General features: G+C 41.7%; 1 protein-coding gene and 1 long non-coding RNA gene across 2 annotated transcripts; both read right to left on the minus strand.

Annotated features, from left to right (window-relative positions):
• Positions 1 to 8,617: 8,617 nt before the first annotated feature.
• Positions 8,618 to 9,090, minus strand: LOC120107033. Its single transcript, XR_005509003.1, has 2 exons — positions 9,036 to 9,090; positions 8,618 to 8,909 (listed from the first exon to the last, which is right to left on the minus strand). It is a non-coding gene; the product is annotated as an uncharacterized LOC120107033 (long non-coding RNA).
• Positions 9,091 to 12,706: 3,616 nt separating this feature from the next.
• LOC120107031 lies at positions 12,707 to 13,437 on the minus strand. Its single transcript, XM_039120183.1, has 2 exons — positions 13,142 to 13,437; positions 12,707 to 13,052 (listed from the first exon to the last, which is right to left on the minus strand). The coding sequence occupies exons 1-2, from the start codon at positions 13,432 to 13,434 to the stop codon at positions 12,926 to 12,928; spliced, it is 420 nt and encodes a 139-aa protein (XP_038976111.1). The 5' UTR covers positions 13,435 to 13,437; the 3' UTR covers positions 12,707 to 12,925.
• Positions 13,438 to 13,890: the final 453 nt, after the last annotated feature.

A 13,890-nucleotide genomic window follows, 5' to 3' on the forward strand; every position in this document is an offset into this window, starting at 1 on the left:
AAAGCAAGCATCTCGGAGCTGGAATACTCGTTTCAATGATGCAATCAAATCGTTTGATTTCATCAAGAACGAAGAGAAACCATGTGTTTACAAGAAGGTTAGTGGGAGTGCTGTCGTGTTCCTCGTACTGTACGTGGATGACATCCTCTTGATTGGGAATGATGTTCCCATACTAACCTCGGTCAAGGTCTGGTTGTCAAAAGAGTTCTCCATAAAAGACCTTGGGGAAGCATCCTACATTTTGGGGATTAAGATCTATAGAGATAGATCTAAGAGGTTGCTTGGCCTATCACAGAAGATGTACATAGAGGAGGTACTGAAGAGGTTCAGTATGGAAAACTCCAAGAGGGGTCTATTACCCCTTAGGCATGGGATTCATCTCTCCAAAAAGATGTGCCCCAACACATCTGAAGAGATTCAACGCATGAGCAGGATTCCTTATGCTTCTGCAATAGGGAGCCTCATGTATGCCATGCTATGTACACGACCTGATATAGCCCTTGCTGTGAGTGTCACTAGCAGATATCAGTCGAATCCAGGCGAAGAGCAATGGACAGCTGTGAAGAACATTCTTAAGTACTTAAGAAGAACTAAAGATTTATTCTTGGTCTTTGGAGGAGCATCGGAGTTAAAGGTAGAAGGATACACAGATTCAGACTTTATAACTGATATTGATAATAGAAAGTCTACATCTGGATATGTGTTCTTGTGCAATGGTGGTACGGTAAATTGGAAGAGTTCCAAACAACCGATCATTGCTGATTCTACCATGGAAGCTGAGTATATCGCCGCCTCTGAAGCTGCAAAGGAAGCCTTCTGGTTCAAGAAATTCATTGCAGAGCTAGATGTAATGCCATCAGATGCCATCACACTCTACTGCGATAATAATGGCGCCATAGCTCTCGCTAAGGAGCCAAGGTCTCATCAGAAGTCCAAGCACATAGAGCGGCGTTTCCACCTCATACGCGACTATCGAGGTATAGAGAGTAGACTCCGCGGATAACGTGGCAGACCCGCTCATTAAACAGCTAAGTCAGCAGAAGACTGAAGCCCATCTTGAGAAAATGGGACTTAGATATATGGCTGATTGGCTTTAGTGCAAGTGGGAGATTGTTAGATGTATGCCCTAGAAGCCAATCTGGCAGACACATTATTTATTCTGGGACATAAATTTGTACTTGACTTTATTATTATTGAATAATAAATGGGCATCTTTTCCTTCATATTGTTTATGTGTCTATAAATCGTCCAAGAAATTAATAAGATGATGATACATATTCTCAAGAGTTGAGAATTTGAGCCATGTATCATTGGTGATTAATTTCTAAATGCTCCTAATCAATGGATCATCACGAGGACGGTGATCGATCCGATTAGTGCACAGATCGCTTTCCTTATGGATGGACGAGACTCGAGTCCACAGTATAGGGACACTGAAGTGAGAGTGCAGGTGCTTGTTAGAGAACAAGGGTACTGAGCGTGACCAAGATAAGAAGTCACTTGGATGTCTATCCACTCGTCAGTGACTTACTTGATGTTGCAGTAGTGTGACTGGTCCTTTGACCTGCGGTGCTTCGGCTACTCACAGTGAGGTTATTGTAGTTTGACTGCACATATATATGGTCTCTAGTCATATGGGTCCTTGTTGTGTAGATTGGCTGCAGTAGGTTCACTGTAGGAGTAGGGTATGCACTTACATGGAATCTATCGACCTTGATAGAAGAGGAGTGATCCTATGTGATTTATTAGACAGAGTTCTAAAACCTTGGCCAGGGCAATAATATACAGTGGACAAAGAGTTTTCCACTATCGAACTCAAGTCGAATAAATCTAGACATATGACAGACGACGGGGTTTGACGAGTTATCCATGACCTCCGGTCTGTAGGGATCCACGATAGAAGGACTGTATCATACGATAACTGCACCTAGAGGTTCATCATTCTATTCTGCTGGGTGGCCACTACATACTGCTAGGTGTCACTGGTGGATGGTGAGACTCACAGGGATCATCTTGATGGTCGATAAACCTTGATGAGTTGAGTTGAAATTGTTTCAACCCATTGAAAGGAGTTTTCAATGATATTGTGATAGAGATCGCAATATATCTCACTACCAGTCAGAATAGAACCTATGGGGTCACACACATTAGAAGTATTGATCGATCCAATGGTTGAATTGTGATTAAGAATCACAAATAATCAATTAGATTGATAAATGAAAACCCGCTAAGAGTTAGTGGTTAGAAAAAGGAATAATTGCAATCGGATTGTAATTTAATTTAATTAATTGGACTTGATCATGAGTCCTACTTGGAGTGGAAATCATGGAGTCCTAATTGGATTAGGATTTCAAATTAAATTAGAGTCCTACTTGGAATAGGATTTCTAATGTCCTAATTGTCTTAGGGCTGAAATTTGAACAAGTCCTGATTAGATTAGAATTTTCTTAAGTCCTAATTAATTTTAAATTTAATCTAATTAATTTCATGACTCCTAATTGGATTAGGATTGAAGAGTTCAATAGAGTCATGGTTCAATTAAGTCCTAATTAGATTAGGCTTGGGAGGAAATTGAAATAGGTCCATACAAGTCCTATTTTGACTAGGATTGGACTCATGCACTAGACCCAAATTAAATCACCCATTAATTTGATAAGCGGCAGATTTAAATGGATAAGAGGGAGGGGAATATGCCCCTCCCTTTGAGCCATGCGTGGGAGAAAAAGCAGGGGCGCATGCCCCTCCTAGGTGGCATGAAATAGAGATAAGGATGAGCTCCTAAAAAATAGGAGCTCATCTTTATCCCTTTGCAATTAAAAAGGGAGCATGGAATTTCGGCCAAAATGAATGTTTTTCTCCTCATTCCAGCCGTGAGCACCCTCCTCCATCTTCCTCCTTTGAGCCACAATCAAGAGAAGAAAAAGAAAAGCTTGGGACGCCCTCTTCCTTCTTCATCTTGGTTCCAAAAAGGAAGAAAAAGAGAAAGGCTGCGGGTCTTGTTTTTTCTTCCTAAATCCATCCTTCTTCTTCTTCCTCTCAAGCCAATCAAAGGTTGATTCAAAGGAGAGGACTTCAGCCATCCATAGCCATCTCTGCAAGGGAGCTAGCACCCCGGTGAGATCCAAAGGCTTCGATCGAGTCAGTACTTCGTGTGGATACCTGTAGAGGCCGGACGCGTGTGCGGCTTCCACTGAGCCTTGATCAAATACCACGTAAATCGGATTTGCGGAGACCATCTACCCGCACAAGATGAAGATCTGATCTTCTTAATGATTTTAAATTAATTTAAAATAATTTAATTCTAATCTATCTACAAACGAATGGTTTTAAAATACGTTCATGCGATGAACGGATCCCGCATATGTTTTTCCGCTGCAATCTGAAAATTATTTCGAAATTTTCATGACATATGAGGGATGCTAACACTAGGTAGGTGAGCGCCCCCTCCTGCTTTGGTATCTGCAATATCCCTCTGATCTCCTGTCTGACTCTGCTCTTCGTACTGGGGCTGAAAGAAATGGTAGACTTAAGCAAATTCACTCTCTGGCCGGACGCCGCGCAGTAGTCAGCCACCACCTTGTGGAGAACCTGAGCGTCTGAAATCCATGCCCTGGTCAAAAGAAGACAATCATCAGCAAAGAGTAAATGGAAGATAGGGCAAGCCCCCGGGGCTGGGACATAGGCCTCCATCTCCCGGCTGGCGCACACCCTCTCCAAAGACCGTGACAAGATATCAGCACAGATAATAAACAAGTAAGGGGATAAGGGGCATCCCTGTCGTAATCCTAAGGTGGACTCAAAGAAGGATGACGGTGTGCCGTTGACCAAGATAGAAAATTTTGGCCCACGGACACACCCCATCACCCAATCAATCCACTGCCTAGGGAAATCGTAAGCCTCCAACGCCCGCTGAAGAAAACTCCACCTGATCCTATCATAAGCCCGCTCCATATCCAGCTTGACTGCCATTAGGCTGTTCCACTTCGAAGCTCGCCGAAGATCCCATATCATTTCCTGGGCCAACATAACATTGTGAGAAATATTTCTGCCAGCCACAAAAGCCCCCTGCTCCTGGCTAATGATGTCAGGTAAGAGGGGCTTCATCCTGCCCACCATAATTCTTGCCACAACCTTGTATAAGGTTGTGCACAAGCTGATAGGACGAGAGTGACAGGGCTCGGTCGCATTCTGACGCTTAGGTATGAGCGTGATGAAGGTAGCCTTCCAACCCACAGGCATAGCTGCCTGGGTAAAGAAGCACTGAATAGCCTCCACCACCGCTAGTCGGATGATACTCCAGTACTGCCGAAAGAAGAAAGGAGGAAAGCCATCAGGTCCAGGGGCCTTGTCCGGAGTCAAGGCCCAGACTGCCTCCTGTACCTCCAGCGCCGACACCGGCCAGATCAAGGATACACTCTCAGCGTAACGAATACCCACATCCACCCTCAGAGGGCGGTCCCCATCACTGGCCTCCTCATCCTCCGTCCATCTAGTACGGAAAAAGTCGAGTAAGACCTGACGGATGGCAGGCTCGCCCTCCACTCGATGTCCAGACCCATCTCGCAGAGAGTGAATCATGCTCCTCCGTCTCCGTATAACCGTAGTCCGATGGAAGAACCTAGTATTACGATCCCCTCGCTTACCCACTGCACCCGAGATTTCTGTTGCCAGAAAGTCTCATGTTGACGTAACAGCGAGTGGTGAGTCGCGAGCAATCCCCGGAGATCAGCCATATCGTCCTTTGGGAGCATACCCCCTAGGTCTTCCTTCCTTTGCAACTCAGCGATCGAGGACTCTACGCCCTCCCTTGAAAGTGCTAGTTTGTCGTAAACTTTTTGACGCGCTGTTTCACCTCGGACCAAGTGCAAGTCTGAAGATAGCAAAGATAATTCACGGATTACGAATATTATGTATAGTTATATTATTCATGAATTATAATATTAAATTATAGTGTTTGTTGGTGGGTATGCATGGACTATATGTCGGGAATACAGGTGATCACGGGCCTTCTGGCCCGCCCAGCCCGCCCGGCCCGGCCCGAAATTTTTCGGGCTTGGGCATTGAAAAGGGCCCATTGGTCGGGCCTGGGCAGGAAAAGCGGCCCGACCAAAAAAATCGGGCCGGGCCTGGAAACTTTAAAAATGGCCTGGTTCGGCCCGGCCCGGCTATAAAATCCTGTTATAATATATTAAAAATTTTTAAGAAACCCTACCCCTTTTCCTTCCTTTTCCTTCCCCTCCCCTCCCTTGCTGAGAGCCGCCGCCGCCCCCCCCCCTCCCTCGCTGAGAGCCGCCGCCGCCCCCGCCCCCCCTTTTCCCTCGCTGAGAGCCTGATAGCCGCTCCCTGTAGCCGATTCCGCCGGTTTCCCTGTAGCCGTCGCCTCCTCTCGGTGTCGTCGCCTCTTCAACGACCGGCTGGCGGCTCTTCGCGTCCTTCTCCCCCGGACGGCAACCTCCGCGGCTCCGGTCACCGACTCACAGTCACCGATAAGAGTTTTCTCCTCCTCCTCCTCCTCTTCGAGCTCGATCCCGGTAGATTTTGCCCAAGCCCGGAGAGAGAGAAAGAGAGAGAGAGAGAGGTGGGGGGGCAGCGAGAGAGCTCGGAACAGTGGAAGAGTGGGGACAGTGGTTTTGTTTTGGGTGGAGACGGTGGTTTTGTTTTGGGTGGAGACGGGAGACAGAGAAAGAGGGAGGAGGGATTTGGTTGGCTTGAGATCTTTCATCCCTTCTCTTTTTTGGTTTTGGTCTTGGTTTTCCTTCCCTCACATTGCTCCAGTTCCAGCTGGGCCATCAGGAAGAAAGATCGGGGGATTGGAGATGGACTTCTTGGAGGGTGGAGATTCTCTGAATTTTCTCCTCTCAGTTTCTTCTCCCCTGAGTTCTGATTTTTTTTTTTTTTCGGTTGGATGGTGCTTTATTTGTATTATGATAAATATTACTATCCCAAGTAATGAAGGAATGGTTTGTTGATAGGATAATTCTTATGAACTGAATTTTTTGTATAATTAGTTGTATAATTTTTTGATAGGCTTATGTCAATGGCAAGCGAAAGTTCACCTATTCTTGTTCAATCAACAATTGCTAATGTTTCAATTTTGTGTTTGTAGGTTTTGAGAGTTAGAAGATGCAAGGATGTTCTACAGGCTTCAAGAATTATGAACTTTTGAATGCACAAAGATGCATGTTTGTTATTATGTTAATGGGATAATGTAATTTGTATTTTATCTAAATATGTAATTGTCTAAGTTTGCAGTTTTTATTGTTGGGTTGTAATTTTCAGCTGGATACACTACAAAAGAAAGGATATCTCCCGGCGCTTTTTTTGGTCTATCCCGACGCTTTTAAGCGTCGGCGAATTTCCAGCCACGCATCACAAAGCGTGGGTCAGACGTCGGGCAGGTGGGCGTGGGTCGGGTTTAACCCGACGCGTCAAAAAAGCGTCGTCGCTCTATGCTGACGCTTTTAAGCGTCGTTCACGTTATACAAACCCGACGCTTAAAAGCGTCGGCGTACTTCAACCGACGCTTCCCACCGTATTTTGTGTTTGACTATGCCGATGCTTTTAAGCGTCGTTCATTTTATACAAACCCGACGCTTAAAAGCGTCGGCGTACTTCAACCCACGCTTCATGCCGTATTTTGTTTTGGACTATGCCGACGCTTAAAAGCGTCGGCATAGTCAAACCTATGGGTTGCGAACTTCTGGTAGTTGTGAACTTGAGGTTTGCTTTCTCTGTCTCTATATTGAAGACCACCAGCATCTTCACCATCCAAGGCTGTGTCCCTTGAAAAAGACACAGGTGTCTTCTTAAGAGGCTCAACTATCACACAGCAACTCAATTTCAGACGACAATTATAAAACATCTAAATAGACAATGAACAAGGATTAACATATTATTATGCTTAAACATAAAAAAGGAGGATCTTGATTGGGTACAATTCCATCTTGGAGATTGAGTGAAAGATTCTAAATCATACAAAAATGATGCCTTAAAAGACTTCTTGTTGCGAGGTTTATGATACATAAAATCTAGTGATGTCAATGCCAAAGTTTGATTACTTCTTTTAAGTTAGAAGGAACAATGCCCAGCAAGTTTTGATGGCTTCTGGAGCAAAAGATCTCCTCTGTGTTTCTCGTCTGCATCCTCGGAGCAAGGTATGAAGGTAAGATGGAAAATTTCAAAGACATTGCAGGAGCTTCAGGTATCTCGCTTGAATCATCCATTTTCCAGCTTCAGGTTATCTAATCACGGAGCATCAATTCTTTCGGTCGCACATCACAATTCTCCTTGTGAAAATTATTCTTTGAGGTCTTCAAAATATGACGCAGGAATCTCTGAGGGAGGAAGCAATGCAGATACACACTTTAACTGTTCAACAAAAAGAGTGCTCGTCAGCCCAATGAAATTGAACTTAAGGTTTTGAATCTTGCAACTACTAAGTAAAACTGATGGCAGGGTAGAAGACAGGAACCTACCCTATGCTGCTTGTACTTCTCTCTAATAGCCAACAAAGAGGATCCTTTCTTGTTCAATTGCAAATCATGTATGGCATGAATGCACTACTTTAGCTCAGACGGCCTATAATCACTGCAGTGTTGAAGTATTTTGTTCTGGAAAAATGCATCAAGAAAATTGGGCACATCCAAGAAAGACAGGCAGTATATATACTAAGAAGCCCTGTAACTGAAACCATAAACATTTGGAGTAACATGCTCTTACCCAAGGGTTGGATTTTCGATTAACAGTCAATCTTGCGACAAAAAAGAGCTGAAGCAGCAGCTACTGATGGCAAGAACTGAACACAGCCATAGTCAAGTAAGCTCAACTCTGCAAGGTATCTGCCTAAGAACTCCAGCAGAGGAGGATGCTGTAACAGAAGGTGAAAAACCACTATGAATAAATGAACCAGAAGAATTGCAACCTCCAAGGCTAACAGGGTGGGCATGCTGTATTTTCATCCAGACCAAAAAGATTTCTAGAAACAAGTGGATCAGTTCTTCTTTGAGTATTTCAATTTGAACAGGGTGTCCTATAATTGCTTTGCCATTCAATCTGCTCATCAGAGAAACCAGAGGAACATGCTCACCTTGATAACTTGCTTGAACCTTCAAATCCACATCAAACAGCATAGGCCTCATGTTAGCAACATGGTAAATACTGCAGTTTGGACTGAAAGTTAAAGCATTGCCAGGAGAATATGGTTTAAAAGAACTTTGTTAATATGAGCTGCCAGCTTGACTTTAAAAAAAAGAAAGAATAACTAAAAAAATGTAGAACGCAGTGCTTTCTTTTTTTTATTTCTCATTTAGAAGCAAAACGTTTACCAGAAAAGTAACCTACTTGTTCTTAAGGATTTAAAACATGGTCAGTGGAGGGTACCCAGAGCTTTGTTCTTATAAGCTGCCAGCTTTGAACAAAAATAAAAAGAAGAGATATACAACTATATACTTCTTTTTCTCATAAAACTTTGGAAGCTACTGCAGCTAGAATTACATTGAGAGCAAACAATTACAACAAATTAGAACCTACTTCAAGTGTACTTACAAGTTCAATGACTAGAGAAGGATTCTATCAGTCAAAATACTTAAAATAGCGAAAATGACATAATTTACACGGATTAATCACGAAATTATGACAGTACTGATAATGGTTTCTTACATTCCAAAGAGATTACCCCACTCCATCATGTAGTTACTAAAATTATACTCTGGTATGTACATGAGGTCAGCTTCTCCATCCACCCCAAATTCTCCAACTAGAGGATGGTAAGTAACTGTTGAGAAGGACGAGGTAGGGCTGCCCTCACCCTCGCCGCCGCCACCGTTGTAGCCAGAAGCTCCATTCACTGCTTGGGAGAGCTTCCTCATGGACACTTCGGCCTCTGCAAGTTTCTCCTTTAGTTTCATAAGCTGCATGCCAAACAAAATACTTGGTTATCTTCTCCGATGAGCCTCAATAACTATGGAGCATCTTTATATGATGCAGTTCTTGAATACTAAACCACATCTATAGTAACTTGGAAGAGAGAAGCAGACCTCATTCTCAAGGTGGCATTTCTCGACGACGACGGTGTCGTGGGCCGACTTAAGCCACAACTTCGCTTGCTCGCTCTCAACATGGAAATCCACCATACATCTTACTGATCCATGAAACGGGAAAGAAGTACTAAAGAAATATATAAAAGGAAGGGAAGGTGGAGGGGAAGGAGTAAGGGCAGCTAAAAGAAGCGGAACAGCAAAACAAAGAAAAACACCGAAATGGATGTTCAGCAGCACAACAAATTACCCAGCCAGCTCAAAACTCTTAAGTCAGAAATATAAACAGCAATTACCAGAACAACAGGATCTATCTCTACAGGAAAACAACTCAAAAAAGAAAAAAAAGACAATCCTATAACATCATCAAGGACCTCAGCCAGCAGCCTCCAAGCATAGTCCTCTGATGCCTCTTCATAATCTTTCTTTTGCTTCAGCACCATGTGCCCGCTGATCTCCCATACAGCAGGGTTCACTTGAGTATCCAAGAGCTCCTAGCTCACTTCGCCAAGAGCCTGTTTTTCAGCATAGCACTGAGCAATTTGGGCACAGGAAAGAAAATCAGCAAGGCTTGTTTCTACTACACCACGGAAAATTCATGATACAATTATGGATTTAGCCCACCTTCGTAAGTTATGATCATATTTAGAAAGAAAAATTAGAATACCGAGAGATCACCCTCTTCCACATACAGGTAATGGCAATAAATGTTTGATAAACAATTCCTAGCCATCCTTAAAAAAAATTAACCCATCAACTTATGACTACTATGCCTAGTATAGTTAAGAGAACCAACAGTTCAAAGTTCAAACACCGCTACTAGTTCAGGATATGAATTAGTTCACACCGCTTGTTCCCACCCACATTCCATCAAGGAGTATTCCACACATAAGTATCAAGTGCATAGACACCAGCATAAATGAAACTAGAAAAAAATAATAGAATTTACTAAAGAATACAAATAGCAAGCAACAAAAAAATTGACATGTAGAAGTCCAGTTACCTAGTATAGTTTACTTTCATGAAGAAGATGTATTCCAGTTACCTCATCTAGATCGTGGGAGTCAAGTCGTCCAGCCGGACTGCCTGTCCTGAAACCATGTTCCTGTCAAGTCAACATAGAACATACTAATTAAAGTCCTTTCCAAGATCTATACTTATCAAAGTTCTGGCATAATCGTATTTTGGAAATTGAGGTAAGTATCAAAAAAAAAAATTTAAAACAATCTAAAAACATTCATCTCAAAATCGTAAGTACACAAACTACGATGTATCAAGAATCGACGGCATCATCATCTCTACGAGTAGATGAAGTATCAGCAACCTACAAGAAAAAAATACTTTAGAAACTAAAAATACGAAAGTCATCACGCTCATACAAGAATACATTATAATTATATAAAATATTCAAATATATTTAGTTATGTACCGGAGGAGCAAATCTCTGCAAAAAAGATGAAATATGGTCAAGCTGATCCTGCAAAGATTGTATCTTCAACTCTTGGCTCTGCTTCAACTCCGCCATATCAGTCATATGACTCTGCCTCATCTCCTCTATCCTTGTCTCATATGACTGCTTTATCTGTGCCATCTCTGTCTTCAAACTACAAACCTCTGCAGTGCTAGTACCTTGTCTGGCATCTTGGGTATATCGGCTCACTGCAGACAGCTGAGTGGGGGTAACTCCGATACCATAACCCCTCACCCGACCATAACGTTCTGGGCCCATCAATTATGCATAGACCTGAGCCTCGACGCGACTGGCCGCGTCGGATGATGATGACTCCCCGACGCGCTCTGAAATGAGATTTGTAGCTCTTTCCTATATCTCTCTCAAGAAAAAAAACAGTCACATTAATATTTTAAAAGAAGTAAAATTAATAACAAAATTCTGAACAAATAAAAATGAATACATACAACTATATCTCTCGACTCGTCCCGGACAAAGCTGCCATCTCGGTGAGTGTGGGTCATCTTATAAAACTCTACCTCACCAGGCTCCCTTCCATGCTCTACCATCTACACATACGGAAAGTATATTGGCAAACTATATATCATGATACGTGCTATATGTTAGTAAAATTTCAAATAGTTTCAAAAGAACTTACGAATTCATTTCTACGTCTCGCATAACTCTTCGAGCCTGAAGTATGAGGAACTGCTTGAGAAGCTCGTGCAGCTCTACCAATATTAGAATATGTCTGAACAAATAAAAGCACACAGTATAATATGATTCAATATATATATTTGCAATCTATATTAATAATAAAGATAATAGAAGATATTGAAACAATATACGTGACCTGTCCTCTTTCAGAAAACCAGTAATGAACAAGCTCCCTCCACTGCTGAGGGTATACATCAGGAGGAGTAACACGAGCAACCTCCTCCTCTGTCATACCTTCGCGCTTGAAGTCTGTCTTCAATTTTGCTTTATATTCTTTTCATTTGCGATTGAGGGACTTTAGCACCCAATCATGGCTCTCTGGAGGGAGTACAAACTTACCCTACAACAAGATTCAGAATGTTATAATAATATTAAACATCTAAAATAAAATTATAATACTAAGCAAATTAATATACAGGAGGTGTCGAATTAAAAAGAATAAATTCAATTCATTACCTCTATAAGTCTAAGAAGCTCAACCTTATACGAAGGAAGCATGTCATTCCACTTCGTATAGTTGAGCGGACACAGCTGACCCTTGCGTGCAACCGATCCTAAAAAGCTTGATAGAAGACTTCCAGCTCTATTGATGGGCTGCCCCAATTCGTTGCATCGGATGATGATCTTCTCACCCGGAGGAAGCTTCCACATATCCTTTGCTTGAGTGGGTCCCCGTCTCGTCCTCACCATCCCTTGTCCATCTATTCAAATTAAATAAAATATGTCTTAAAAAGTTGAAGACAAATATGAACATAAAATCTTTAAATCGAATTACCCTGGATCCGGAGCTCATCCTCCGGACAATCAGCAGGAGGCTCGTGTTGAGATCCTGACTCGTGCTGCTGGTGCTCACATGGCTGCTGGGACTGCAGGGACTGCTCAGAAGTAGATCCCACCTGAGAATGCTGGAACTCCACATCTCTAAATCGTCTCCCTCGGGGCATATTGTTACCTAGAATGCACAAAAAAGAATCAATATTTGGTTAAATAATAAATTTATACTAAATAAAGGCCTAATAAAAGAGAATATAATACTTGGTTAAATGATAAATTGTACTTACCATTATGAAACTACATTCTCATTCAACATCCATCCTAATCAAACTCCTTGGCGCATTTACTTCATCAGTTGGCACAATATTATAAGGCATACACTGAGTATAAGTATCATCGTCCTCCTCTTGCAACCTTTTTCCCATATCATACAAGTCCCTAGGTTTCGTCTTAATAACAAGAGACCAATTTTTATCTTTTGAGTCTTGCACAAAAATACTTGTCGAGCTTGAGATGAAAAAACAAATGGATCATCTTTCAATAGCACACCTGTATGTATCAACCTTGAAAAATTTACAAGTGTGAATCCATTTATGTCTTGCCTCAAACCTCTAGATGAGTTTATATCCACCCAATCACATCGAAATAATACTACCTTAAAATTTCCATAATAATCCAGCTCATAAATATCTGTTAGAGCACCATAATAATTTTTTCCATCCGCCTCAACCATAACCCCACTATTTTGGGTTTTTCTAAATTTCTCACGCTCTTTAGGATGAAATTTAAAACCATTTTTAATGAACCCACCATATCTGTTGACAATATTATTCGGACCTCGAGCAATGACTATTAACTCCTCGGAACAATTCCTCTCCATCATCATTGGTACCTAAAAAGAATTATAGAAGTAATGATTAATTTCTCTCTATAAAATTTAAAAAAAAGCTTAATATATTAGACATCTAACCTGTTTGAAAAGCCATTCTGGAAATAACTCAACCAACCATCGTTGCTCAATCCTTGGTGTAGGACGAATGTTATGGTTGAGACTTCGCTGAGCTATTAAAAATTCTCTGCACGATCAAGGTTATCTTTAATTAAAAACCAATATTACATTCTCCTGACATGACAGTAAATTTAGATTTCAATTAACCGTACTAACCTGCGAGACTCGGATATTATATCACTATGAAGTAAGACATAGCGATGTGCCTGTGCCAACGATTTCTGGTCAAGAACAACACTTTCAACTTTTCCCAAAACTCTTCCGCCAGATGAGAACTTGTAAACATCTGCATTCTCTATGATATCACAATTCCTTTGAGGTCGATTGAAAACCGTTTCAACACCTTCAAGATATCTCGAACAAAATGTCAAACACTCCTCAGCAATATATCCTTCAGCAATCGAGCCCTCGGGATAGGCTCGATTGCGTACATAATCTTTTAAGCGCATAAGAAACCTTCAACAATATATTTTTAAAATAAATATCAAAATCAAACTGATTATTAAATATGGACATTAGAGTTTAGAAAAATCACCTCTCAATAGGATACATCCATCGGTAGTGAACCGGTCCACCAAGTTTAGCTTCCGCCGCTAGGTGAATGAGTAGATGAACCATAATAGTAAAAAATCCAGGAGGAAAGATCTTTTCCATATGGCATAGTGTAAGTGCAACATTAGACTCCAATTGATCAAGCTCCTTAGGATCAAGAACTTTGAAACATAATGCCTTAAAGAATGATGACAATTGAGAAACAATTGCAAAAACTTGTTTCGGTGTTGACGATCTTAAAGCCAATGGAAAGATATCTTGCATCAAAATGTGACAATCGTGACTTTTAAGATTTGAAAGTTTTCGCTCTTTGAGATTTACGCATCGTGAAATATTCGATGAGTACCCATCAG

The sequence above is a fragment of the Phoenix dactylifera genome, unplaced genomic scaffold (assembly GCF_009389715.1).
Source record: "Phoenix dactylifera cultivar Barhee BC4 unplaced genomic scaffold, palm_55x_up_171113_PBpolish2nd_filt_p 000734F, whole genome shotgun sequence".
NCBI lineage: Eukaryota > Viridiplantae > Streptophyta > Magnoliopsida > Arecales > Arecaceae > Phoenix > Phoenix dactylifera.

Excerpts from the sequence above, each read along its gene's own strand:
- LOC120107031 (XM_039120183.1), bottom strand. The coding sequence starts at position 13,434 with ATGCGCTTAAAAGATTATGTACGCAATCGAGCCTATCCCGAGGGCTCG. Across the intron at positions 13,053-13,141 it reads ATAATATCCGAGTCTCGCAG|AGAATTTTTAATAGCTCAGC; the intron begins GTTAGTACGGTT and ends TTGATCGTGCAG.